We start from the raw sequence: 27,846 nt of genomic DNA, 5'->3' as shown, positions 1-27,846 counted from the left end.
CAATAACACTTGGACATTTATTGAAAAAGCACAAAACATGGTGGTTTGGTGAAGACCAGCACTTGCCAATATGCTAGGTAATATAATAAACACATATAGACACATTGCTTGCAAAGAGTAAAGCCAAACAGATTTAATAGGTACTAGTAGATATTCTGTTTCATTCCAAGTTTGGTCACTTGTTATTCTCTCTGATGGAGATCTGGCTTGGACAGAAATGCTAACTTTCTGCTGGTAAACAACATGCAGTGTACAGTAGTTAATCTATGTGTCTTGACTTTGTGGCAATTGTCAATGGGGCGGAGAGCAAACCAAATACTATATGCCCTCTGAGGCTCAAGAAAATGTAAAACTTTTTTTTATTTAGGCAATATATCACTAAAGTAAGGAACTATATAAATGCCAAGCATTTTGCCAATATGTGTTAGTTTTTATCCTAAGATCCTGTACGTACAAATAACATTGCACTTATTGATTTAATTATAATTGTTGCGAATTGCATATTTTCATGGAAAGCTGAAAAAAGATGTGCACAAGCTTGCTAAATTTTCCTATGCAAGAAATCAACTGCGGGCAATACTAGATTCACAGTGAGTTAAAACAGAAATGACTCTGCTGATCGGTACAGCCTGATATTTAGCGAGTGCAGAGTGACCCAATTTGGGTGTGTTTAACCAGTCAGATTCCTTTCATGCACACAATATAGAAGTCGATATGCCCTATGCATTTTTTATCAGGAAGTGTAATATAGTAGCCTAGTTGACAAAGCCATTACTTGCATAAAACAAGTGTTGGCAGGTAAATAACACAGTTATAGGTGGCATAGTCATCTGTCCTTTTAAAAAAAAGTCAACATCATTATAATTACGAAGTTCAATATATCTGTAAAAGTTAGATGTGAATCAGCCAGTACTTTCTGGGTTGGAGTAATAGGATCAACTACAAGAGAGACATTATTGGTCATTTCCTTATTCTGGCTGAGCCACTGAGTGAGCTAACTGTGCTGAAGCAGGGATATCCTGAAAATCTGACCTGTTGGTGGCCCTAGGGATTAAAAAGCTTTATATATCCGAAACAGTGACGCGCAGATGCTCTATTTCAACACATTTCTTTGCACTCATATACATCTTCTCAGGATGCTCATCAGAGGGCATTTCTGCGAGTCAGGCTGCCCCTCAAACAAATCAAACTGTCTGGCATTGAGGGATCCGGGTCCATATTTCGTAATCTGTGTTATTCCATAAGGTACCTTCTGTTGCTGGAAAGGGTCTTCTGGAATAGCAATGCTCACAAAATATGGGCCCTGCTCATTTGTTCCTGCCTGCCTCATGCTCTCTGCCCACTGTTTCTCCCATTCCAAATAACCTCAAAAATAGCCAAATTAGTCTGCATACCCTGAAAATGTATGTATGTATGTATGTCTTTTTTTATATAGCGCCATTTAGTGTACATAGCGCTTCACATTAGTAATACACGTGACAATCATATAAATGATTCTGGTAAGTGTGTCTGCAGGGGGCCAAGTTTTATGTATCGTGTATAGTATTAGCCATGGTGCTACTCATATGCTTCTTTAAACAAGTGTGTCTTAAGGTGGGTCTTAAAGGTGGATAGAGAGGGTGCTAGTCGGGTATTAAGGGGAAGGGCATTCCAGAGGTGTGGGGCAGTCAATGAGAAAGGTTTAAGGCGGGAGAGGGCTTTAGATGCCAAGGGGGTAGAGAGAAGACATCCTTGAGCAGAACGCAAGAGTCGGGATGGTGCATAGCGAGAAATTAGGGATGAGATGTAAGTAGGAGCAGAAGAGTGTAAAGCTTTAAAACTGAGGAGGAGAATTGAGTGCGAGATGCGTGATTTGATAGGAAGCCAGGAGAGTGAAAATAAAAAAAATGTAAGTCTCGCCCTACGATTTTTAGTCTCTGTCCACCTACAATATGAACAGAGAAGAACATAACACACCAAGAGAAAATGCGATACATCTGCGCAAGCCTGGCTAGTTCCGTTATACAGCAAATATTTTATGTGTTAGTGATGTGTAGGGTACATGGGTAAACAATCCTTAAAGTTGCTTTGCACAACTACGTGGTCTCTCAAGTGAATAGAATACCCAAAACTGTGAAAAGTCCTACATAAGTAGTCCCTGTGGACTTTTCAGTTTTGTGTATTCTATTCATTTGAGAAAGACCACACAGTTGGTTGAAACGTTGTGTTTGCTGACCGAATAAATTCATTTTTAAAATTCCGTAGTGCCCAGGAACATCTATTTTTTCATATAGTTCTTGGATTTCTCTTAGACAGGTATCCCCTGAACCAGGAGCACCGGTAACTGCAAGTATATTACAGGCAATATATACCCCGCATTAACGTACGCAATGGGTCCAGAGCTTGTATGTAAAGTGAAAATGTACTTAAAGTGAAGCACTATCTTTTTTCCACTTATCGATGCATGTACTGTACTGCAATCGACATATACGTGCACAACTGATGTAAATAACGCATTTGTAACTGGCTCTATAGTCTCCCCGCTTGCGCATAGCTTCGGTACAGGTATGGAGCCGGTATTGCTGTTCAGGACGTGCTGACAGGCGCATGCGCAAGCTGCAGTTTGCCTATTTGGCGATATGTCCTTACTCGCGAGTGTACATAAAGTGAGTGTGTCTTTAAACCGGGGTATGGTTGTATTGTGTTTTTATGGTATGCAGCATTACATCTCAAATGTTTTGCACAATTATAAATGGACAAAGTTGCAGTTAGGAATCAAGAATAGACGGACAGTTCATTTTACTCAAAATATTCTCTACCACAATGTTGGACTGTACCTCTGCTAGGGAAGTGAAGCTGCTGGAGGATGGCAGTGTTTACGCAGTAACCAATCTGTGGCTTTTGGGAGATTTCTGCAAGACATGAATGCCAGTCATCCACACCTGTCACTGGGCAGTCCTGCAGAAGGGTGACAAGGTCTCGGACAAACAGTCCCCTTGGTCCACTGGCAGGAGAATCCTAAACACAGATACAGTAAAAGAGGATGAAATGAGAGGAACAAAGGGCTACAACACCAGTGTTTTGAAATTAGTCATGAGGTTTAAAGCAATGAGTCTGCTTTTAATGTTGTTGATTGATAGCCTGTTAATTATAATCTGCTCCTTTATTGTGTTCCATGAAAAGAACACATTTTCTTAGACAGACTAGGCTAACAGCAGCATTGTTGTAACAGGTTATCCGATGCATAAAAAGTGGTGGAAAATTACAGCAAAATAAATCATCATTGGTTTATGCAAAATACTGGTTTTACCCGATTATAAGCCAATACTTTTTTTCAATAAAGTTAAGTGGCCCGCCCACTTTGCAAAGCAATCAATAGTCGGATATATGAGGTAGGAGGATAAAACGGAGGAAGCTCCACCTTGGGGGCTGAAGCAGCTATGTTGCTTGTGGCAGGAAGCTCAAACCAAGAGACCACAGAGACATAGACAGAAAGAAAAAGACAGACAGAGACAGTGTGTGTATGTGTATGTGTATGAAATATATATATTTCATATATATATATATATATATATATATATATATATGTAAACTATAAAATACTAAGTGCGCAAATTAAAACATTTAAACAATAAAATAGTAACAATTGCTGCCTAGGTGTTAAACTACACACAATAGCAAATATATAGGGAAAAGGGGAAAACACAGGCGCAAACTGTTAACTAAACAATAAAATATGAGCATGAATGGACTGGGGATATATATATATATATATATATATATATATATATATATATATATATATATATATATGCAGTGGTCGACAAATCACCAAAAAATCTACTCGCCGAACAAAAAAATCTACTCGCCACCTAGTACCACACGTGTGCTGCTTGGGCCAATAGGAGCTCGCCACGATGTTAAATCCACTCACCCGGGGCGTGCAAATGTATAGGTTTGTCGAACACTGTATATATATATATATTCCAAAAATACCGGTTGAAGCACGACAGCACACAGGTAAGTTGATCACAAGTTCTTTGTATTGAAAAAAAGACACAAAAAACATTTTTTGTGTCTTTTTTTCAATACAAAGAACTTGTGATCAACTTACCTGTGTGCTGTCGTGCTTCTACCGGTATTTTTGGAATATATATATATATATATATATATATATTTAAGTTATGGTGGGTAAAAAAAGTGACCAAAACCCTCCACAGCACAGCAGCATATAGCAAATGGAAATATAACTGTATGCTCATTTGCATGTCTTAGGCAGGTCTGCAACCTCGCCTTTCACCATTATCATCATCGCACAGCAAATGCTAATGCCAATTATTGACTATGGAGACATAGTATATGGCTCGGCACCTCAAACCCACCTTAGCAAACTTGACACCCTCTACAATTCAATTTGTCGTTTTGTTCTCCAATGCAACTACAACACATCACTGCGAAATGCTCAAAGAACTAGATTGGTCAACACTAGAGTCTAGGCGCAAAGTTCACATTTCCTGTCTTGCCTTTAAATTCTTCATGGGCAAGCTACCCAGCTACCTGAACAAGCTCCTCAACCCTACCACTTGCAGCACCTATCACCTGAGATCAGACTCCAAAAGACTGTTCATGGTCCCAAGGCTCAAAAAAGTATCCGGACGTTCCTCCTTCTCCCGTGCACCCCAAAACTGGAACAACCTACCAGAGACTCTCACATCCACCACCAGTTTAAGTTCTTTCAAATCTAAGGCTGTCTCACATTTTAATCTGGTCTGTAACGGTTTCATAAGCCCATAATATATATTTTCTTTAACTGTGCACACAATGTCTTGTATATAATGTATACCCTGCTCATTTATGTAACTGTACTTGTAACCATGTATTATTTGTTTTACTCTGTGCCCAGGACATACTTGAAAACGAGAGGTAACTCTCAATGTATTACTTCCTGGTAAAATATTTTTATAAATAAAAATAAATAAAATTAAGTCCTGATGGATAAATTAAAAAGTACACAGTCCAGGGGTCCAAGGCTGCTCTCAGATGGAAAAACCACTTCCAATGGGATAAAGTTCCCTTTGATAAAGTTGCTTAGTTGTGACGAAACGCGTCAGGGACGCCTATTACGACATTACGGCCGAAGCGCGCATGGTGTATTACTGAGGCCAGCTCGTTTGCTTATTGAAAGCGGATTCATGGAACATCTTCTGCGGCAACCTATGGGGGATGAACTGTTCCTGGTAACCAGTGGTTAATCCTTGGACTGTCTACGCGATCCTGGACGGTGTTTGCCTCGTGGTGGTGATTATTATCACAAATTGCGTGTTTTTTAAATTCACTTTGTGAGTGTTTTTAATCCCTCTCCTATTCCCTATTTGTTATTAAATGTACTAGATTACGCTATGGGGCGTGCGCTCTCTGTTTTCTTTATATATATATATATATATATATATATATATATATAGACCATACGATACCGGTTGCAACACGACACGTCGGTTTTTGTGTCTTCTATTAAATATAGAAAATTTATGATTTACTTACCTGCGTGCTGCCCCTTGATGTCGTGTTGCAACCGGTATCGTATGGTCTGTTATTGCTTTATGGGATAAGCTCCACAACTTATTTACTTGCAAATGGTGTGCCGTGTGCATTGGATTATATATATATATATATATATATATATATATATATATATATAGATATTATATACATACATACATACATACACATACATACAGTCACTTCTCTTTCCAACTACTACTGAAATTATGGGGTTGCCTTATAGTCAGGGTCACCCTATAAATGACAGTACATGTGTTTAGTAGTGTTTTTCAACATTGCTTCCTAGGTGATCCATAAAGGGTTCCCTGCAATGTTCAGGTCATTTGAAAATTGTACCAAATGCAGAAGAATTTACAATGCATCTGAACTCACACGCGCTATTAGAGAGGATTGGGGTTCCTTACAATGAATCTGATCTCAGATGCGCTATTAGAGGGGATTTAGGTTCCTTACAATGCATCTGATCTCAGATGTGCTATTGGAGAGGGTTGAGAATCCTCAGAATTTCACAATAGGGTTCCTTAACCAAAAAAAGGTTAAAAAACACTGGTTTAGTATAAACTAGCCTGATTGCTCCTATTGCCCCATTAAATCACTCCTTGTATTGACTGTTAATTGAAGCAGAATAAAATGGACAAATAAAATCTTGATACATTGATATTCAAAAGCAAATCTCATGTCATTTTAAGCCACAATGCCCAGTTGTAGAGATTAATGTGCAGATCCCACAGCCTGGGTTTTGATTACAATAAAAGGCTACAGTAGATTTATCAAAGGAGAATATAGATAACAAAATGCTAATTGACTGATATTGCTGTAGATTGAGATGACAGTCAGGGGAGTTATCCAATTTTAAAATTCATTGTTGAAAGGTTCTAGGTTTTCCAACGTTATGTTTGACCTTTCTTCAGCCGCTTGAGTTAGTGGTAAATGGAGGCAATCAATCTCAACACAAGCATCTCCATATGATATATTACATTAACATATGCACATAAACATCATACATGCACATGTACATATACATCATACATGTATTGGTTTGTGCATAGACATTGCTATTTGGTATGTATGTGTTTTTAAGTTGCTATACGTGGCATATAAATAACATATATAAACCATACAATGTAATGCAGTCAATAGAACATTATAAATCAATTTTAATCAAGTTACTACCCAAGAAAGGATGGCTTTGCAAGTTTGATATTGATTACTATAATTATTATGATATTGTCAGGATATAACATTCACCACTTAACAGATCAAGGGTACTCGAAATTGCATTCTGTGGCATAAATACTTAAATCCACAATAAGAGGCTGTACAGGTAGGTCTTTTTTAGCTGTCTTATTTCTTTCCTCATGTCATTAGACAAAGTATGCATTATTGTACATATAATTCTGCAATCACAAGTCCATGCCATATTGGCAAACATATCAAAACTGTTTATAGGGAGGTACACCACATGGCAAGAGCCATAAGCCAAACGTATTTCGAAGCGCCTGCTGTAACTAGGAGGTTTGGACATGGAACAAGTCTTTGACGCTGCAGTCCCAGCAAAAATTGCTGAAATATAGGTGATTATTAGATTACTTTCAGATATAAAAGAATTGATTGATATTACGTTTGTTTAAAATGTAATAACGGATATAGCATAAAATATTTAAAAAATAAATTCTAAATCAGCAAAGCAAAAATAGTGTTGCTGGCCCTTCTGACAGAGAAAGTTTAAGGTTATTACCATGAGCCCACTTTTCAGAAAGGTCACATTAAGGGGTACTTTATATAACACCCTTTCAGTGCTAGAGAGGCTGAAAACTAATTAAAGAGAAATGGAAAGTCCCCTTCCGCAATGGAAGTGCTAATGAACACTTCACTTAGATTTAACTTTTTGAGAGCCCCAGACTGAATGGTTAATATGCAATATATACTTACTGTACATAATATAGTTAAGCTTTCTTTCAAAAACATTTTATCACTTGTGCTTCGTCATTGTTAACATTTTCACTTACTTACTATTCACCCTTTTAACATCTGCAATTCAAGACCCCGATTTTTGCTGTGGTACTACACCCATAAAACCTTCAAGACTACTACTTAGTACAGGGGGGCTCAGACTTTAGGTACCACCTACAGTAGGATATACTTTTGCAGACTTCATCCTAAGGCTCATTTGAACCACTACTGAAGTTGAAAAATACAATTTATTACTCCCCCTCCTCTCTTCCTCCCCCTGCAGTCCTTTCCTCTCTTCCTCCCCCACCACAAACTCTCTCCGCCCCCCCCCCACTCCCACTTCCCCTCTTGTCACCCCTCCCCCACTTGTCAAGGGGGAGTGCAGGGTCAATCCAGGCCCTGCTCGGCGGAGAGGAGCCCACCCAGATGTCCTGAAGATTAAATTGGCCTTGACTTCTGGGTTCAGACCGCCAGGGCGGGCCTCCATCCGCTGCAGGGCCAGATGTCCCGCTGGTCTACATGAAGTGAGTCGCTGGTCCACTATGATCGACATCCTGAGCTTTGTAAATTTGCCACAGAGTTACTAGTCCATAATCACAAGGTGCTGCCACTGGGAATGTAAAGGGAGAGCACTGCCTAGGACTAATGTGAACTAAGGACAGTGGCATGTCTATTAGGTTAAATATAGTTGACCAACAATTTAAAAAAAAAAAAAATACTTTAATCATTTTCACATATACAATTGCTTTGGAGGGTCTTTACAATCTTGATTTAATGTCTTTTGGTAATAAGACCGTTAGCCAGATCTAACATCCACTTGAAAAGCAGTGTTCAATTCAAAGTACTACCAGAATATCAATATGAGAATGTCCCTTTAGTAAGCAATAGCCTGACATGTAAGCAATATAAGCAAAGTGTCACGGACTCCAGGTGCAGGTAGGACCTCGATGGCCAGAACAGCAGGGGGCAGGCCCGGGAAGTTGGGGGTCACAGAAAAGGGTCCAGGTCTGGCAGCAGGAATCATAGTCGGGGTCACAGGCAGAGGTTGGCAGCAGGAAGGCAGGAACAGGGCAGGGGAATAGGACTGGACAAGGGAACAAGACTGGGGAGCAGGACAAACGGGGACAAGCAAGTTGTAGGCATGGTCCTTTAATATGTGGCAGGACTAATACAGGAACAGGAACGTATCAGATCAAGCAGAGGGAGTGAGGCACATAAAACAAAGGCAAAGAGGTGCAGGAAACAGGAAACAGGAAACTATAAAGGCAAGCATGGACAGAAGACAGGAAAACCCAGAGCAGACAGAAACAGCAGCACACCCGGTGGACAGACACAGGAACTGTGTGAGAGAGATTTAGGAAACTATGTCAGGGCTATTCCTGACACAAAGTAAGGCCTCGTTCAGGGTGCCAGAGGCAGGAGTTGGAGGGAGGGCGTTCGGGAGGGCGGCAGTCTGCTGGGCGATGTGTGTTCATCCTCCCCAGTAGACTTTTTCAGGAGTTGAGGAGGCGGGGAGGGGCGGGGCTACAGAAGGGAGCTTAGGGATCCTAGTTGCAGTCTTGAAATCATTCTCAAGAATGATTTCATTGGCTGCCTAGGTCCCAATGATGCTGCTGCAGCTTCAAAAAACGAATTTTTTGTTTATTGAAACTGTAGCCAGTGTCAACTCCGTACTTCGGAGACAGTGCAGCTGCTACCCTGACAACCAGTATTCAATTTGAATACATTGTGTCCCACGGCAGCTCGCACGGCAGCACGCCCTCCCTCCGAAGCCTGCGCCCTGAACGAGGCCTAATAAACCGGGTACTATAAACAGCAAGAATAGTAAAGGGCTTAACATGGACATTCTGCACTTGATGCATCTAGCATGTAACTAAATTAGTATATGGTTGAAGAAACATTATTATATTTAAGTTGTTTGGAGGGTTAGTTGCAAATGCACAGCAACAACTTAGGCTTGTTTTATAGTAGCTGCGTCTGTGCATGCGAACGCGCGAGTGCTACAGCTCGTGCACGTGAAACACACGTTTTGTGTGTATAGAGTTCAGTAATGTGAGCAACAGATGGGCGTGGCCATGATGTCACACTCTGATTCATTACAATTACTGTTTTTTGTACTATCTGTGGTGCTATTATTTCACAAAGGTTGACATCTGCTTTCTGATGACTGTACTGGAGCTGCATCGTGGTTACTACTGAGTTTTTTCTACCGTCCTGAAATTGCCAAAGTCTTGTTATCATTAGTTAAAAATGCCTTTAAGCAACATAAATGTTTCCCAGAAAATACACACCTTAAGGGATATTTCATTTGCCACGACACTGCTGTATACTTAATACAAAAAGAACATTGGGACAAAGTGAAGATTTTTTTAGTACATTTTCTACAGAGAGAAAGAGATCAGTTTAGAAGACTTGGGGAAAAGATATGGGTAAACAGTGGTAGCAACAATTTTTTGTGGAAATAGATGTAGAAATAGTTAAATCCTTTGTATCCCAACCAACTCACTTGTGTAGGGTGTAGGGTGGACACCCCCCTTACACACACATAATATACATACAGGTAAACCCCGTTATAGCGCGACCCGTTATAACGCGAATCGGTTATAACGCGGTTTGCCCGTGGCTCCCGTTTAAAAAAATAAAAAAATAATAAAATTTTTAAATGAATTTTTTTTTTGCACACTGCACACACTGCACACACTGCACACACTGCACACACTGCACACACTGCACACACTGCACACTCTCTCACTGCACACTGCACACACTCTACACTGCACACACTCTACACTGCACACACTCTACACTGCACAGCACACTGCACACTCTACACACTCCCAGCACTCACTCTACACTGCACACACTCTACACTGCACACTGCTCACAGCACACTGCACACACTCCCAGCACTCACTCTCACTGCACACTCTCACAGCACACTCACACAGCACACACAGCACTCAGCTCACACAGCACTCAGCTCAAACAGCAGTCAGTTCAAACAGCACTCAGCTCTCACACCACACAGCACTCACAGCACACTCTCACAGCACACAGCTCTCACAACACACTCTCAAAGCACACTACACCACACCTCCCACTCCCCACCTTTGGTGTCGGCTGCTGCGATCGAAGCAGAGCTGGCATTAGGAGGAGGGAGGTTGTCGGGAGGAGGGCGGTGTCGGGAGGAGGAGGGGGTGTCGGGACGAGGGGGGGGGGTCGGAATGAGGAGGGGTGAGGAACAGGCTGTGACTCGGAGGGCCTCCACACGGCTGAGGACGTGACCCAGCTCCTCTGACACACGTGACTGACCCTGTAGCAGCGTCGCGTTTTTCTTCTATTCAATTCAATTCTTTATTGGTCACGGACAAAATAGACATTAAAGAATATTATGATAGACTGAATACACGTGTGGGGGCCTGGGGGGGGAGGAAATGGATGCCGTGGTGGGAGGTAAGGAGCAGGTTGCCCAGCCGTTGCTAGGGGACGTGTAGGGCTTCCGGCCACCTCTTCCTTCCCTCCTCACTCCCTCCCGATCAGGTGCGCGGCGGCCATTTTTTTTACAATTAGCGCGACCCTGTTACTAACGCGGTGGTCTTGGGGTGGACCCCGAGGACCGCGCTATAACGGGGTTTACCTGTATATCCTGATTGGGTAATAGAGTGTGACGTCAAGCGGCAGCAGCGCAAAAAGACTGTTCAGAGTCTTTCCTCCGATCTGCCATGCACGCACGGCTGAACTATATAAAGTCAGGCTTAACACATATAATTCTAAGTGCCCCCCGCACATGGCGAAGCAAACGCGCGCACTATATTACGGGCCTTAGTGCATTAAAGCAGCAGTCCAAGCTGCCATTTAAAAAATAATAAAGTTTCCATTTAATATGTGCATCAATACAATCCACACAATAAGTCATTAGTTAAGTTGCGGATCGATCCGTTCTCCTGTGATCGATCGGAGAAAGATCGGGGATTCGCTAAATGACTGTCAGTGCAGCAAAACAGGACCGAAGATGCAAAGTTCTGTGGGGAAGATCATGTGACCAGGCAGTCACTAGATACAATTGGTGCACTGCTAGAGAGAGGGCAGGGCTCGAAAAGGGGTGTGCCAAAGCCTGTTTCAGAAGAGGAAGGGGATGTGACTTTGTAAATGGTTGCTATAGAAACAAAAAAATGCTTGTTACATTATAATACATTAAAATGTCAGAGTTGTTGAAATTGCTCATGTTTACCAGCAATGTTGGAAAATCAATAATAAAAAAAAAAGAACATTGAGAAGCAAACAAATTGTGTTGTTTTTTTTCTTTTACTTTAAATGCTACAAGTATTTTCTCATAGAACAGAACTGATTTATTTATTAAAAAAAACATGTAGGATATTGCTTGGTCTGCAGCTTTAAATTGCTGAGACTATTCAAGGAAAGCATATCTAATTATTAATAACATTAATTGTATCTTTGCAGCTACCAGTATTCGAACACAAAGATATTAGAATGGAAATCATTTAAAGATCTCTGCACAGCAGTCCTCTAACAAAAAGAAACCACAGCAGATTTGCATTTCAGAGTTGTTTGGCAATCTGTAAATAAATCCCCAGGCTTCTTACTGCTTACAGAAAAATCAATTTTACTAATTAGGTTTGGATTAGAAGAGCAACAGGTATATAAAACTGGGTAAATTGTCAAAAGTTTAGAAAAAAGATGCTCCCTTCACCTTGTATTTCGGTTGTAATTCTTCCCCCCTCCCCCGACAAATCCACCCCCACCCCAATCCTTCGCCCAAAATTCATGGGATTTAGTTATGGACTATGGCAGAATATGTACACTTGATCATTTTATAAATGTAAATATATACAGATAAGAAAAATGGATTTTGTAATTATATTTCCAACTTTTCTAAATAATAATTTATAAATGCAAACACTCCCCTCCCCCAGTGTAGGACCCCCCCCCCTTTACAGGTATTTCACCCCCCACACCCTACCTCACCCCCCCCCCCGCAATAACCCCACAATCCCCACTAATCCCTCCAATACATATAACCAGCCCATCTCCCAATATATAGCCCCCTCTCCACACACACACACACACACACACACACACACACACACACACGTCACTTATTGTAGAAACCTGCAGATAGAAAGAGGTCTCGGCGGTCACTGCTTACAAAGGAACTCTGCTATGGTTGAATTAAAATCGGTATTTATTCAATCCTGGTGCTGGACATTTACAGAGATTCAAATCCTCTAACGCGTTTCATTCCGTTAGGAACTTTATCAAAGAGTAGCATGAATCTATTCTCAAGTGTCTTAAGTAGGCAGGCTTCTGTCTCCCATTGGCTGAATAATTAATTGGATCAGCAGAAAGTAATTGATGAATTACTTGTTAACAATTAAGCCCTTTTGTGGAGATAGTGCCTGAGTACAAGGACACATTGTGAATACACAACAAACATATATTAAAACCAGTAATAACAAAAAACAGTGATAACAGAAAAAATCAACATGAAGGGTTAAAACCAAATTAAAAACAAAATCAAGTAATGTGCAGCAACCCACATATATGATAAATAATTCCTTTGCACTTGGAAATCATATTCAGAATTGTGGAAGGAGGAATAAGAATTCATGTTCATATACATGTATATATAGATCCCAATTTTTAGGACCTAATGAACAATAGTTATACATTGAAGATGAATATGCACTTACATAAACCTGAATGGTAACGAAGTTATAATGATAATATGATATACACATATATTCAAATAGTAATACCAATAAATTGTATACAATATAAACAATATTGCAAATATTTTAGTATTATATAATTTGTTCCTTATCATATATATAGTGGTTATGTTAAACATATCACTCAAACAATGTAAAATGGATGCTGATAATGGTGGAATGGAACTGTCATGAAGATAAACAAATAATAAAAATAAAATTAAATAGATACATAAGTATACAAATGACATTAGGGACTAAATAGGATAAATTTGATCAAGATGGTACAATGATGTATTCACGTTGAAATGCATGGAGACACACTCTCAAGACCCCCATAGACATCAACCATGCAAGAAGTGTTTTAACTCCCACTCATGGTTAATGCCGTGTGGATGGAGAGTGCTGAGAGTGTATATCCAATACATCTCTTGTTTGTTTAACACATTTTCCCTATTGCCACCTCTGGGATGGCAGGGAACATGTTCAATGGCTGAAAAAGAAAAGTTTTCAATGCCCCCATATTGGCATTGTGCAAAGTGTCTAGGAACTGGATGGTTTAAATCCCCTTTCTTGATTAACCTCACATGTTCAGATATTCTTATTCTGAGTGATCTTATCGTGCGGCCTATGTATTTTTGTCCGCAGCCACAAAAAAGAATATAAATCACAAATGAAATGTTACAATTAAGAAAAGACTTGATGTAGTATTTCTTAGAGTTATTATTACAAGAAATATATTTCCTTTGACTGGCGTACCTGCACATAGAACATGTTCCACATTTATAAAACCCTTTTGGAATGCTCGAGATTTGTGATGAGTTGGACTTAGTAGTGAACATACTGGGTGATAAGTGTGATGCCAAAGTCTTGGCTTTCCTATAGGAAAATCTGGGGCCTTGTGTCAACATTGGGCGGATGTCTTTGTCCAATAATAGTGTATGCCAATGTTTGGAAATTATGTTGCAGATATCTTGAGATTGTGAGCTAAACGTGCTGATAAAGAAGGGACTTTTGTTATTATTATTTGATCTCCCCATTATTTCTTTGTCTTTTTTTGGAATATATTTCCTAGGTTTTTTGCACACAAGTTCACTCCTCTCAGTATTATCTGCTTTAGAAAAAGCGGTTGCTATATCCTTTACTGAATACCCTCGCTCTAGAAACCTATCAGACATTTCCCTTGCACGGGACCGAAACACCTCATCATCTGAGCATAGTTTTTTCAATCTATTAAATTGAGCCCCTGGTATGTTCCTGATCAATGACCGTGGGTGGGAACTCTGGGCACATAGTAATGTGTTTCTCGAATTCTGCTTCCTATATATATCCGATTGTATAGTTTTATTTGCGTCAATATACAGGAGTAAGTCCAAGAAGTGAATATGATTAATGTGGTGCTCAAAGGTGAATTTAATATTATATGTGTTATTATTAAGGTAAGTGAAAAAGGAAACTAAAGATTTTTCGTCTCCCCTCCAAATAAAAATCAAATCATCAATATATCGCCGGTAGAAGACGATATTGTGACGATAAGGATTGTGACTGTGATAAATAAAACGTGACTCCCATAAACCCATAAATAAATTTGCGTATGATGGAGCAAAGCTCGTGCCCATAGCGGTACCCAAATTCTGTAAATAAAAGCGTGAGTCAAATAAAAAATAATTGTGTGTTAATAAGAAAGATAGTGATTCTAATAAAAACATGCAATGTGAAATAGATAAAGTTGACTGATCCAAAAGGCTCCCGGATCCACCAAGTCGGCGATGATGATGACGTCACACCGCAGCGCCGCACACATGGATTAATCGCCGGGAGTACAGCAGAGGAGCAAGCAGTGAAGATACCAGGCGGGCTAAGGGCAGCAGGTTGCGGTTGACTGATTTGTGAGTACAGGAGAGGAGTCTCTTACAAGGCTCCTTATCCAGTCTCTTTACCAACCCCCTGTACAACGGGCCCCCCCCCCCCAAAAGGTTTAAGTCTGCATCATTGTTGCTCCATTTATTTACTTAGTACCACATATGTTTATTGCAGTGGAATTGCCTCTATTCTAAGTTTTTCAAGCAACCAAGGTCCATCATTACTTTGACCCATATATATACACTATCTAGAGCACCGAACATTATGGGGTTCATTCCCCTTACTCTATATATTGTAGAAACCTGTTGCTTGAGACATATGCCTAAACCTTTCTGTTCTCAACTGCCACATTCTATTACTACAGCCATTACCAGCTTCAGAAAATAAAGGGATGCTTATTATTCTGCCAAGTAGCTTACTCTTTATAAACTCCATTAATAATGGTGAGGTTTACTGTTAATAACTGTAAAAGCTGTGTATTAAAATAAAAATCTATCACCTTTTTTGTCCCATAGTAGTCTGTTTCTACCTATAGTTTTTCCTTTTTTATATACACCGACATTATTGAAAGCTTTTTGCAGATGGGAAGCAGAAAAAGAGGGGGTGGGGTTAGGGGGAAGAGGGTGCTCCCAAAGAAAACACGCATGCACACACACTCATCCCTGATACTTGGAGGGTGGAGTGAGGGGAGAGAAATCGGACTGCTCCGGTCTGTTTGGAGTTGCTCTGTAGAGCTCAGCCATGTGGGGGGTGGGGGAAGCAGGCTGGGACAGGGAGGGATTGGCTGTGCGCAGCGACTGCCCTCACCACTCAGCAACAGCAAGCAGATGTGTGTGTGTGTGTATGTGTGTATATATATATATATATATATATATATATGCAAAGAAAAGATAGTAGCGCTAATCCTACCAAGTTGGATTGACAATCCTTTAAATAACTGATGCTGCCTTAATGGAAGACACACAGAAAATAAATCCTCTGAAGAAGTCGCAGACTGCGACGAAACGCGTAAGGAAGTACTTGGCACCAGACACTACGTCACTGTTACGACGCGATTGTGGCCGGCTCGTGCCACGTGTACTGTTTGGGCTGGGAGCAGTGAAGTGATTCATCTGCTCCAGGACACTCTTCATTCCTGGCCGTGGGCTTTCCAACTGAAGATCTGTGGATGCAGCTTCTTCATTGTGGTGGTGATATTATGCACAACCGTTGTTATATACTTTGTAAGTGCGCTTTATTCCCTTGTTCATCTCTTCCCTATCATAATAAATTTCATATTGCGCTATGGGGTTGCGCTCTCTCTTTCATATCTATAGATATATATATCTATAGTGAGAGAGAGAAACAATGATCAGACACACTGATAAAGAAGGGACCTATACTATCCCAACTAAACTATAAACTCCTCCTTCCATTTACTTATGTTTACGCTATTCCTGCCACTGTATTTTTTCAATATTCCATGTATCCTAAAATTATATATATATAGAATCTTTGTCTGTGTGTCTCATTATGCCCGCCAAACCTATAAGACCTAGAACAACCAAACATTGAAGGATTACTATATGTATCAAAATAAGGCGAACTGCCATGGTTTGGATTCTCTCGAACACTCCAAAGGGGGTACTGCTAGGAATGTTAGGTGTCATGTGGGCCACTGCATGTTGTACCTGGTAGGCCATATATCTGGCACTTGACATCATACTTGTGACATCATAATGAGAGTCAGATAGCTATAACGTTTACACAGAAAGCAGACGAAGAAAGAAAGTGAGGAAGTCCGTTGGCACGTGAGGAGAAAGTAAGAATGCTAGAGGAGGGAGGTGGAAAGAATTGGGAACATCAAAAGGTATTAAAGGAAAGTGATGGGAGAGGGAGAGAGAAAGGGGGTAGGGGGGGAGAGAGGAGGAGGGGAGGGATGAGGTTGATTTCTTAGAATTCCCAAGCAACGCCGGGTACTTTCAGCAAGTTGTCATATAAAACAGAAATATACATACGTATGGTCTTGAACCTTCATGTACTACAACATCTATGAATCGCTTTAATTTAAACATGCACAGGATATACTTAGAGAAAGAGTGTAGTATAACATATTGGGGATATTTTTAAGCCTTAAAAAGATCAACACTTTAGTATGTAAGCACAACAGTATTTATATACAATATTTTCAAGATAAATTGTTCAACAATTGCCTTGCAACCTCTCAAATTAACAAAAAAAATGTAACTGTTGCCAGAGAAAAATGGCTATATGAATTGTTAATCAATAAACCTCTGTTATCAAATTAGTTAACATAGACCAAGTCTTGTGTAAAATACACATGCATTGAATGAAACCCATTGAGAACAGGAAGCAACAAGACATTAGTAGTCAGGGAAGAAATCAGCATCTTGTCAGCACTATCTTATTTTTTTTTTTTTTTTTTTCAACTTAAGTTTTATTAGGCTCATACATCATTTACATACAGAATACACTTTTATAACACAATACAGGATCGTCATGCAAAGTATATAACTCCATTGTGTGCAAGGACCTACGATTACAGACAAACCGGGCAGACAAACGGACGTACATACAGTCCCCGGGATAGGGGGGGGGGGTGTTGTGGGGGGTGGGGGTGTGTGGATTTCTCCTACTGTGGCTCCGCCTCTGTCATGCTCCAGCTGGCTCTCTGCGTCTGAGGAGGCAGTGTGCTCCCCTTATATCGGTCCTAATTTACCTTCTGATCCCTGTCTGCCGCTATCTAGGTGTTCAGGGGGGTGCAGTTTGAACCGTTATGTTCTCCTGGGCCAACGTTCAAGGGAGAACGCATTTACCTCTATTAGTGTAGATTGTGGCCCTCTCCACCCCCGGGATGTCTGTTTGGGCTAACCATGGTAGCCAGACTTTTAGGAAATTTGTACTAGTGTCGTTGACCAAACTTGTCAACTTCTCCATCTGGCAAACTGACCAAATTCGGTTCCGAATTTTAGTAATTGATGGAATTTCATTTTGTTTCCAGCGTGTTCTGTTTTGTTCGTCACTGTGTCGCGCTAGACCCGGTTACCTCTTTGTACATCTGCGATGTGAGTCCCTTTGTGGATCTCCCTGATCGACAGAGCTTTTCAAAATTCGTCATGGGGTTGTGCGGCTGGGCCGTCTGATAGAATGCCCTGATCTGGAGGTATCTAAAGAACTCGGCATTGGGGATATTTTTGTCAGATTTAAGTAAATCAAATGTTTGTATGCCTCGTCTACCTTCCAGATCTACCAATCTCTTGATGTTTTTTTGTTTCCAGATAGTGAATTCTGCACTGGACTGGCCCGGAGCAAAAAGTGGGTTGTCCCACTGTGGAGTCATGCCCGATGACTTATGGGTCAGTGTACATTTGAGCCTAGTGACCTCCCAAACAGAAAGCGAGTTGGTCATTGAGGATAGCGACAGTTTGGCGCCTAATTGCACCTTTTTGGGGTACCAAATCAGGTGTTCCAGCGCCACGGGGGAGCATACTTCTCTTTCTAGGGCAACCCATCTTTTGGAGTCTAGGTTAGAATGCCACTGCACAATTTGACATAATTGAGCCGCTTTGTAATAGGACAACAAACAAGGTACCGCGAGCCCTCCTGCCCCGGTTTGTTTGCGCATGATTTGTTTGCCCACCCTCGCCTTCTTTCCTCCCCAGATAAATTTATCTATCTTGGATTGGAGCGAGAGAGTATCCTTCAATCCCAAAGGCACAGGAAGGGTTTGGTAGAGATATAGAAGGCGCTGTAACAAATTCATTTTAACGCAATGGATTTTACCAATCCACGAGATTTTATGTGTGGCCCATCTCTTAATGTCCTCTCTCATGGTTCGCATAAAGCTGGGGTAATTTGCTTGGTATATTGTGCTATATGTCTTGGTGACATTGATGCCTAGGTATTTAATTTGGTGCTGTTGCCATTTAAAGTTAAAATTTATGGCGATTAGTTTTTCCAAATGTTTGGGGAGATTTATGTTTAGGGCGTCTGATTTGCTCTGGTTTATTTTGAACCCAGAGACCCTGTTGAATCGTCCAAGCAGATCGAACAGGTTTGGTAGAGAGGTAAGGGGTCTAGATATTGTCAGGAATACATCATCCGCATATAGTGCCACCTTATGCGACTGGCTTCCGATGTCAATACCCGTGATGTCTTTGCTATCTCGTATCTGGGCCGCTAATGGCTCCATACACAGTGCAAAGAGGAGGGGGGATAGCGGGCATCCCTGTCTCGTTCCGCTCTTAATTTGGAAGGGGTCTGAAGCAAATCCCTGGTGGGTAACCCTAGCCGACGGGGACGAAAAAGAGAGCAAATATAGCTTTTATCAATTTTTCTCCCATGCCAAATGCTCCAAGCGTGGCCTCCAGGTATGGCCAGTCTATCCTATCAAACGCTTTTTCTACATCCAGGCTGAGCGCCATAATTGGTATTGATTTAGAATTAGCGATTTCTATCAGATCAAGAATCCGTCGGGTGTTATCTGATGCTTGTCGACCCTGGATAAACCCGACTTGATCTGGGTGCACCAGTCTGGGTAGGATAAGACTTAATCTGTTGGCCAGTAATTTAGCGTAAATTTTGATGTCCGAATTAATCAGGGATATTGGTCTGTAACTCTTACAGTCCTGGGGGTCTTTCCCTTGTTTGTGTATTACCAAGATGGACGCTTGGAGCATTTGGTGGGGAAAGGGGGTACCGCCTAGCACTTGATTAAACATACGGAGAAGGTATGGGGCCAATTTTTTCCTGAATTTCTTATAGTAAAGATTCGAATATCCGTCGGGACCCGGGGCTTTAGAGGGTTTTAGGTTTTTAATAACCTCTGATAGTTCCTCGTTTGTGAAATCACTACCTATTACCTCTCTATTCGACTCGCTCAGACCCGGTAGATTCGAGCTCCTCAGGAAATCCCGTAGGGCCCTGGTCGTTCCGACAGATCGGGATACTTTTTCCCCATCATATAATTTTTCGTAGAAGGATTTGAATTCCCCTACTATATTTTTGGGATTGCCCGTGACCCCTCCTGATTCCAGGCGCAGGGTTTGTATGTTATAGTTATTTGTTTTAGAATTAATCATGTTAGCCAGCATGGTATCTGGTTTGTTTGCTTTCTCAAAAAATATTCTCTTTGACCAGCTTATCGATTTCTCGGCTTGGGAGGTAAGGAGTAGGTTCAGTTTAATCTGGGTATCCTTAATTTGTTGGAGGGTGGCTACTTTCGGGGAGCGCATGTGTTGTTCCCATAAATGCTTTAGTTCTGTTTGTTCCTTTATAATTTTTGCGTTGCTTTCCCTTTTTTTTGCCGCAAGGCTGATCAGAACCCCCCTCAGTGTTGCTTTATGTGCCTCCCAGAGGGTTATGTGAGAGCGAACACTACCTTCATTTTCTTGGAAGAAATATTTGATCGCCTCTCCGATCTTTCCTTGCAAGTCAGGGATCTTTAAGAGGGATTCGTTTAGTTTCCAATTTGCTCCCGGCCTTTCCAGTCCTATCCGTGTGCACCGTAGCTCAATGGGTGCGTGATCTGACCATGACATATCATGGATCCCGGATGGGCGATCACGGGGACCAGTCTACTAGAGACAAAGAAGTAGTCGATTCTGCTAAATGAGTCATGGGGGTGGGAATAGAAGGTGTAGTTTCTGTCTAATGGGTGCATCTCTCTCCAGACATCTATTAATTGTAGATCTTTTAAACCTTGTTCCAGGGCTAAGGGCCGTGGCATTGCTCTATGTCTGGGGGGGCCTGATCTGTCTAGTGATGTGTTTAGCACGGTGTTGAAATCCCCACCTACAATCACAGCGCCTTTATCGAATTTTCGTAGGGTATCAAACGTTTTTGTAAAGAAGTCTGGGTCGTGTCCATTTGGGGCGTATATTGTGGCAACCGTTATTGGTTGTTTGTTGATGGACCCTGAAATCAGGAGAAACCTGCCCTCCTTATCTGTTTTCACTTTATCCACCACCAGCCCCACTCTGTTATGGATCAATATTGCCACTCCGCGTTTCTCTTCTGATGCAGAAGATAAATACACCTGTTTAAATTGTTTATCGAAATATTTGGGGAAGCTGGTGGTGCTAAAATGTGTTTCTTGGATTAATACCAAATCCGCCCTCTTTCTTTTGTAGTCAGTGAGTGCTATCTTACGTTTGCGGGGACAGTTCAGCCCTTTGGCATTGTGTGAGATAAAGGTTAGAGGCATGGTGGCAGTGTGAACTTACCTCTCGTCTGTAGTGTTTTTAACTGGTGAATCAGACCTGTTTTGGGGAGCCTCTGGTCCTCTGCAGTGCGTAGCGTTTCGCTCAACCTCGGCGGGAGACCACCTGCGTAGGAGACTAGGGCAGCCGCCCTAGCCCGAGAGTGCAGACACATGGCGACGACGAGACCTCAGTCCCAGCCGACAACTCATTATCCTTGTCAGAAATGTTCGATGTGTTAATCTTATTTTAAAACCTGTAAACTTTTAAAGCACTAACTCAACTTGCGTGCTAAAAACTCTTAACAGTAATACCTCCTAGCCATTCTATACCCCTCATACAACTAAGATGAGCTGAAATTCTCCTCCTCCTTGTTAACCCCTAGGATCCCTGCGCGTCCCCCCGTGGCTTAAAGCTGTGCCTCATGCTCCCTATAGCCTTTTGCTGAAGTTGCTTGCCGCTGCTATATAGTGGTAATTTCACTAGTCTTATCCTGCCTAGGGCCCGTCCAGCTAGAGGTCTATCTTCCCCCATGTCTCCTATCTATGCTACCTACATCTTAATAGTCCCAGACCTTTACTGTAACTCTTCCCCCCTCTTATTCTGCCTTATCTCGACCCCTCCTTACTGCTTCTCCCCTTTGTCTATCCTCTTTCTTTCTACTCGGTATCCCCCTCCCTCCGCTCGTGTCTGCTGCTTCCCCTGCTCCGCCTATGCCCCTTTGTGTTTCCCCCCCCTCCTCCTCCCTTTATCCTTCCCCCCCTTCCTCCTTTTATCCTTCTCCCCCCCTTCCTCCTTTTATCCTTCTCCCCCCCTTTCTCCTTTTATCCTTCTCCCCCCCCTTCCTCCTTTTATCCTACTCCCCCCCTCCTCCTTTTATCCTTCTCCCTCCCCTCCTCCTTTTGTCCGTCTTTCCTTTATCCTCCCCACCTGTCTCCAGCAATGTCTAGCTTCTCCGGTGCCCTCGCTGTCCTGTAGCACTTCCGCACTGATCCGCAGTCTCCGCCCCTTCCGGGTCCGCTCGCCACCATCTTGGAGGGGTCTCGGTCCCGTCCGTCGGGACATCTCGTGTGAAGTGGTGGCTCCACCCCTCCTACGTCACCTGGCCCCGCCTCGCTTCCAGTCTATCGCCGGAGCCGCTCCAATATGGCCGCCAGTCTCAGGGGTCCGCTGTAAGGCTTCCAGGTTTGCATGGGGCAAATTTGATTTTCAGCTGGACGCACCGGGTCCCTTCCCGGGCTCCGGATTGTGGGGTAACAGCATCAGGAACCACAACAGATGGCTAAAACGGATGAAGGTAAGAGTAACTTTAAACTTTTGGTAACGTCTCTTTGGTCTCTCTTCATCTGGGGCTGCGGGGTTGCCTGTTTTTGTCCGTTTTACCCGCCTCTCTCCAGGTTGGGTCTGGAGCTGCTCTGCCTCCGGCTACTTCCTCCAGGATTTTATCTTGCAGGCCCAGTTTTGTGAGGAAGCCTCCCCCCTCCTCTAGGCGCCTTAGCGTGTTGGATGCCCCGTTCCTGGTGACCAGGAGGCTGAACGGGTATATCCACCGGTATTTAACCCCTTCATCGCGGAGTATCTTCGTGACGGGGGTAAGCTGCTTTCTTTTGAGCAGGGTCGTGGGGGAAATATCCTGGAAAACCTGGATTTTGTGGCCTTCGAATGTGGGGTCATTACGGGTCATCTGGCAGAAGGATTCTTTAATTTTGAAGTAGTGAAAGTGCGCGATTATGTCACGGGGGGGGATCTCCTTGCTGCGGCCGTGATCGCAGGGCCCTGTGGCACCGGTCAAGATGGATATCATGCTCAGCTTTATCGGGCATTAGCTGTGTCAGCCATCTTCCCAGAAAATCCTCTGGGTCCAGCTCTTCTTCCGACACCCCCCTTATCCTCACATTATTTCGGCGCTCACGATTTTCGGAGTCCTCTTGCTTATCCGTGAGGTCTCGCACAGTTTCTTTTACTTGGGCTAGTTGTTTGTCTGTTTTATGGAGGGCTTTAATAGTAGAGTCCAACCTTTTCTCCAGGGAGTCTGTGCGTATGCCTATGCTGCCAATATCAGCCCGTAGGGTAGCCAATTCCGTTTGGAGGCATTTTTTAATATCCAGGCAAAACTCCTTCATGTCACGTCGCCTCATGACCTGATTGCCCCTGTCATTATCTTCCTCATCCTCCGAGTCCGTACCACTCTGTGTGGGCCCCTCATGGCTTTTGGCGCGCACAGAGTCTCCATTCGCGAAATAGTCTTTTAAGACCGTGGAGGGGCGCTTAGATCTCATCCCCTTAGATATCCTGGAGTTATCAGCTATCTGGGGATGTAACTTTAGTGGTGATCGGTCGAGTTTGGGTGCTTTATTTATTTATATGTTGTCGGCTACGAACGGAGCTAACGGCTCACACGTCCATGCAGTCCGTCGTCGCGCATGCGCCTCTCTATCTTATTTTTTTTGATCGCATCTCATGGCACTTCATTAATAATATAAACCCTACCACTCTTTCCCATATACAGAGATAAAAGGACTGTAAGGAATCCACTCCTCGGTTTACTGCTTACCTTGCCTTACAGACCTGTGCAGTCCTAGAACACTCCCAATGATATATTCTGCAGCTGTGCAAGCTATTACTGCAGCCCCAGCTTGGGTTCAGTCATTAGAGCAATGCTCTCACACGCCCCTTTTGCTATAGGTTCGCTGACCTTTAAATACAGCTTTCCCCACAATGCTTCTCTGCCGAGCATAATCCTTCTTGGATGTACTGTGTTTGCCACAGCCACCTGTCTTGGCCACCTTGTTGCTGTTTATTGTCCTTTGTTCCTAGCCCATGTTCCCTGGTTCCTGTGCTGAAGCGGTGGATCTCCAGCGTAACTTCTGCTTCCTTTTCCTGAGGCCTGCTGCCCTTCCCATAGCAGAGGTCTGTCTCTGAGTCCTGAGGCCTGTAGCTCTCTCTCCCCGCACAGGCTCGTTCTGGACTCCTGCGCTGAAGCATTGGTTTACCAGTACTGCCTGGCGGTGTGCCCACTCCGGTCAGCCTTCACCTTCCTGAGACCGGCGCCATGGGCCGTAGATGCCACTCGCGCAAACCCCGTTCCCGACCTGCAGCAATTTCGCTGAAGCAGGAAGACCTGCTTGATCTCCTGTTGCTGACTCCCTGCTTGGACTACATTTACCATGATTTCTCCAATCCTGACCCTGGCGCGTTCACTGACTATGCTGCTCTCTCCAGTCCCGACCCTGCTATGTACGACTACGAACTGGCAATCCGGATCAGCCTGCGCGGTCTAAGGTCGGTGCTTATACAACCCCACCTCAGCCACGCGGTCCAACCCTGGTTTGTGGCGAGCACAACCGTGACAAGGACATAACAATTAATAAGCTAAATATGTATCAAATTCTAATTGTGTTGTGCTAAAGTCCCTTTTTCCATACATCACTGAGGCACATACTGTATTTACTGAGCGGTGCTATGCCATTAGATACTGTACCTTCTGGCCTCTGGAAGACACTTTAAAACTCATTCACTTGAAAAGAGGTTCAGTGCAGAGCCTGTTCCTGATCTATTAACATTTTGTATTTCCCAGTATATAAAAAAAAACACATCCACACAGTTTAATGACTAGAAGGCAGCGACAATGCCAGTGATGTCATGGTTTCTATTGTTTCTGGAACAAGATTGACCCGGCGGTGTTCATATTTTTCACCCATATAACACAATCCCTAAAAGGTGTTAGGTCAATATAGAACAAACCATCAGCAATTGTTAAATGTCAAGATCAAATTATCTGCTGTTTTAAGCATTTAATGACCCAAGACACAGCAGCCCCTTGTCTCCCCTGCTTTTTGCATTGTCCCTTGCCAATTCCATTCAATTAAATGCAAACATTTCAGGAATTACACTTAACAATAAATCATATACAACAGTATTGTTTGGAGATAAAATCCTTTAAAAATTTACTCAACTTCTTATCTCACTTTCAAATGTATCCAGTTAACTTTCTATCCTTGGCAAATTGTTCACAATTTGAACACTACTACTAAATATAAATATGCCATCCCATACCTAGAGATGGATAGATGTAAATTTCAACTTTAAATGGTCATCATTGTCTTTTGAAGTACTCAAGATTTAACACCTACAGTATGAGAACGTCTGTAAAATACATTTTGTTAAGATGTAGAGGAAAATGATACAGGAAAGTGCATGGAAGAGGTATAGTTTATGTCCTGGATAAGCACAATTTGGGCTGTTAAAATGAACGCAATACCCAGATTGGTTTATCGGTTTCATTCTTTGTCAATTAGGATACCTGACAAAGATCTCTAAACATTTCAACAAAATATTTCTACATTTTTCTGGGAGGACCAGAAACCCAGGATTAAGAAGTCTGTTTTATTGAATCCCAAATCATCTGGGAGGAATTGTTCTCCCTAATCTATTGAATTGTTTTAAAGCAGCATAACGGAGTTAGGTAATCTCATGGGATGTAAAACCAGGGTGTAAACATTGGGTAGGTATTGAAGCAGAATTTGTGGAACCTTTAAAAAACGATCACACATTTTATGGTAAGAAATCATTCCTTGAAGCCACACTAAACTTATTACAACAGTAACTTAACATTCAGTAAATATTTGGTTAGCAATGAGAAAGAATTTGCAATTAATACCTTACCCTCCAAGCCATCTTTCCTATTATGCAACTTCCAAACTTGGATTCAAATTACGAGAGCTCTGTTTATGTACCACAAAATTTATATCAGAACATTTAAAATCACGGGTTGCTGATAAACAGTTTACAAATAAGATAGGCTTTAGATACATAGAACTAAAACACTTCAATATAAAGTGTTAATAAAATGAAATAAAGGTGACACAAATTGCGTCTTTTTGCACTAGTGTATAAAACTGATTTTGATGCTTCTTGCCAATACATAAAACTATGTTCCTCCCAGTCGTAGAGAATAAACTTTTACATATTAAAAACTGGGACCGTGAATTAGGCTCTGAATTACTTGGTAAAGACTTGGGTGAAATATGCGAAAGGTCCAATAGACCCTCTACATGTACTATCCTTAAATAAAATACATATATAATGTTTTATGCAAGCGGCACTTAACAGCAACGAGGCTAAAAAAATATGTTTCAATTAATCTCTTCTAACTGTTGATTCTGGATTTCAGAGCACTATGACCCATGTTATATGGTGGTTCTGTCCAGAGAACCATGGCTATTGGAGGAATGTTTACAATTTAATAAGTAATGTTACAGGTATATCCCTTCCTTGCGACATCTGGGTGGTCCTCCAACAGCCAGTGGAAGAAAACCCACTAAAGATAGACCGATTGATAACGCATATTACGGTGTTCGACATTTTAAAGAGTTTGGAAAATATCTGGCACGTAGCTATGATACAACAAAAAAACAGAAATGCCCAAAGCTACTTCCAATGTGACTAAAATACACAGTGTAATACATATATATATATATATATATTTTTTTTTTGTTTTTTTTGTTTAATGTGTGTAGCTGGTCTCATTTGCTTATGGGATGTAAGTGGCTCCTTCCCCCCCCAAGGTTTAAGCTTGCCCGACCCCACTTTCCAAGTTGCAGGTCAGTTTCATTTTGCCAGGTTACGACAGATCCAATGTGATCATTCTTCCTGTAATTATACAGGTAAATAAGAATTTTAACCCAGGTGAGTGTTAGGACCTGCTTCGGTCATGCCTTGTTAGTGGCAGCAGGCTTAAGACGCTTTGGCCAAAGGGTTAAACCAAATGACCCTTTTTACAAGAAATACAGTATATAGGTATTGCACTGTGTATTTTTGTCACAATGGAAGTAGCTTTGGGCATTTCTGTTTTTTGTTGTATACATTTAGCCACGCCCATTAGCACTCCGTTTGACACTAATATGTATGTATATGTATATGTAATGTGTGGTATTGGTTGGGGTTTCTCAGAGCTTGTTGGGAATCTGTGTACGTAGCTATGATAACACGTAGTTACAATTTTAATACTAGATTTATATGCATGTGTTTATCCTGTTTTGTTTTCCGCTCTCTTCCTGTTCACATGACCTCTGTCCGTTTATGTTACCGATGTTTAGCGCACCCTTTTTGTCTGTATCTTCCAATTCAAAAGTTTCATACAAAATTTGTGTTACAAAAAAATAAATATGAAAACACCAAAAAGCAGAATATGGAAACTAAAACCGAACTCAGATATTTGCAGAGTAAACCCATTTATATAAGTAATTTTTGTTTTTATAGATCATTAGCAGTATCTGTGTTTAATACAGTACCAATGGTTCCAGAGAAAGAGAAAAAGAAAGAAAAAAAACAACAAGTATAGATACAGCCATCCCCCATCCAAAAATAAAGTACAAGGCAAAATGGAAACCCATACATTGATGTTTCATCAAAGTCATAGTCAAAACAAATTTAAAAAAAAATTGTTCTGAGCCTAGATCAGTCTAATTCTGGAAAAACAGAGGGGTAAAAGCCCTTTGGACCCACTAACAATTGTAATGCTATAATAATACTTTTAGATAAGAAAATATATAATATAT

The 27,846-nt window shown here is 41.7% G+C and overlaps 1 protein-coding gene across 6 annotated transcripts in view; it reads right to left on the bottom strand.

Moving 5' to 3' along the window:
• Positions 1-27,846, bottom strand: part of MBTPS2 (membrane bound transcription factor peptidase, site 2) — an 83,303-nt gene that overhangs the window by 9,113 nt on the left and 46,344 nt on the right. For all 6 annotated transcript variants that reach the window (XM_075589356.1, XM_075589359.1, XM_075589355.1 and 3 more), the window contains exon 8: positions 2,817-2,997. In XM_075589356.1, coding sequence (XP_075445471.1) covers positions 2,817-2,997 — 181 coding nt within the window. The remainder of the gene's footprint in view (positions 1-2,816; positions 2,998-27,846) is intronic.

Source organism: Ascaphus truei, chromosome 3 (assembly GCF_040206685.1).
Source record: "Ascaphus truei isolate aAscTru1 chromosome 3, aAscTru1.hap1, whole genome shotgun sequence".
NCBI classification, from domain to species: domain Eukaryota; kingdom Metazoa; phylum Chordata; class Amphibia; order Anura; family Ascaphidae; genus Ascaphus; species Ascaphus truei.
This window is presented reverse-complemented; position numbering and strand designations above follow the sequence as displayed.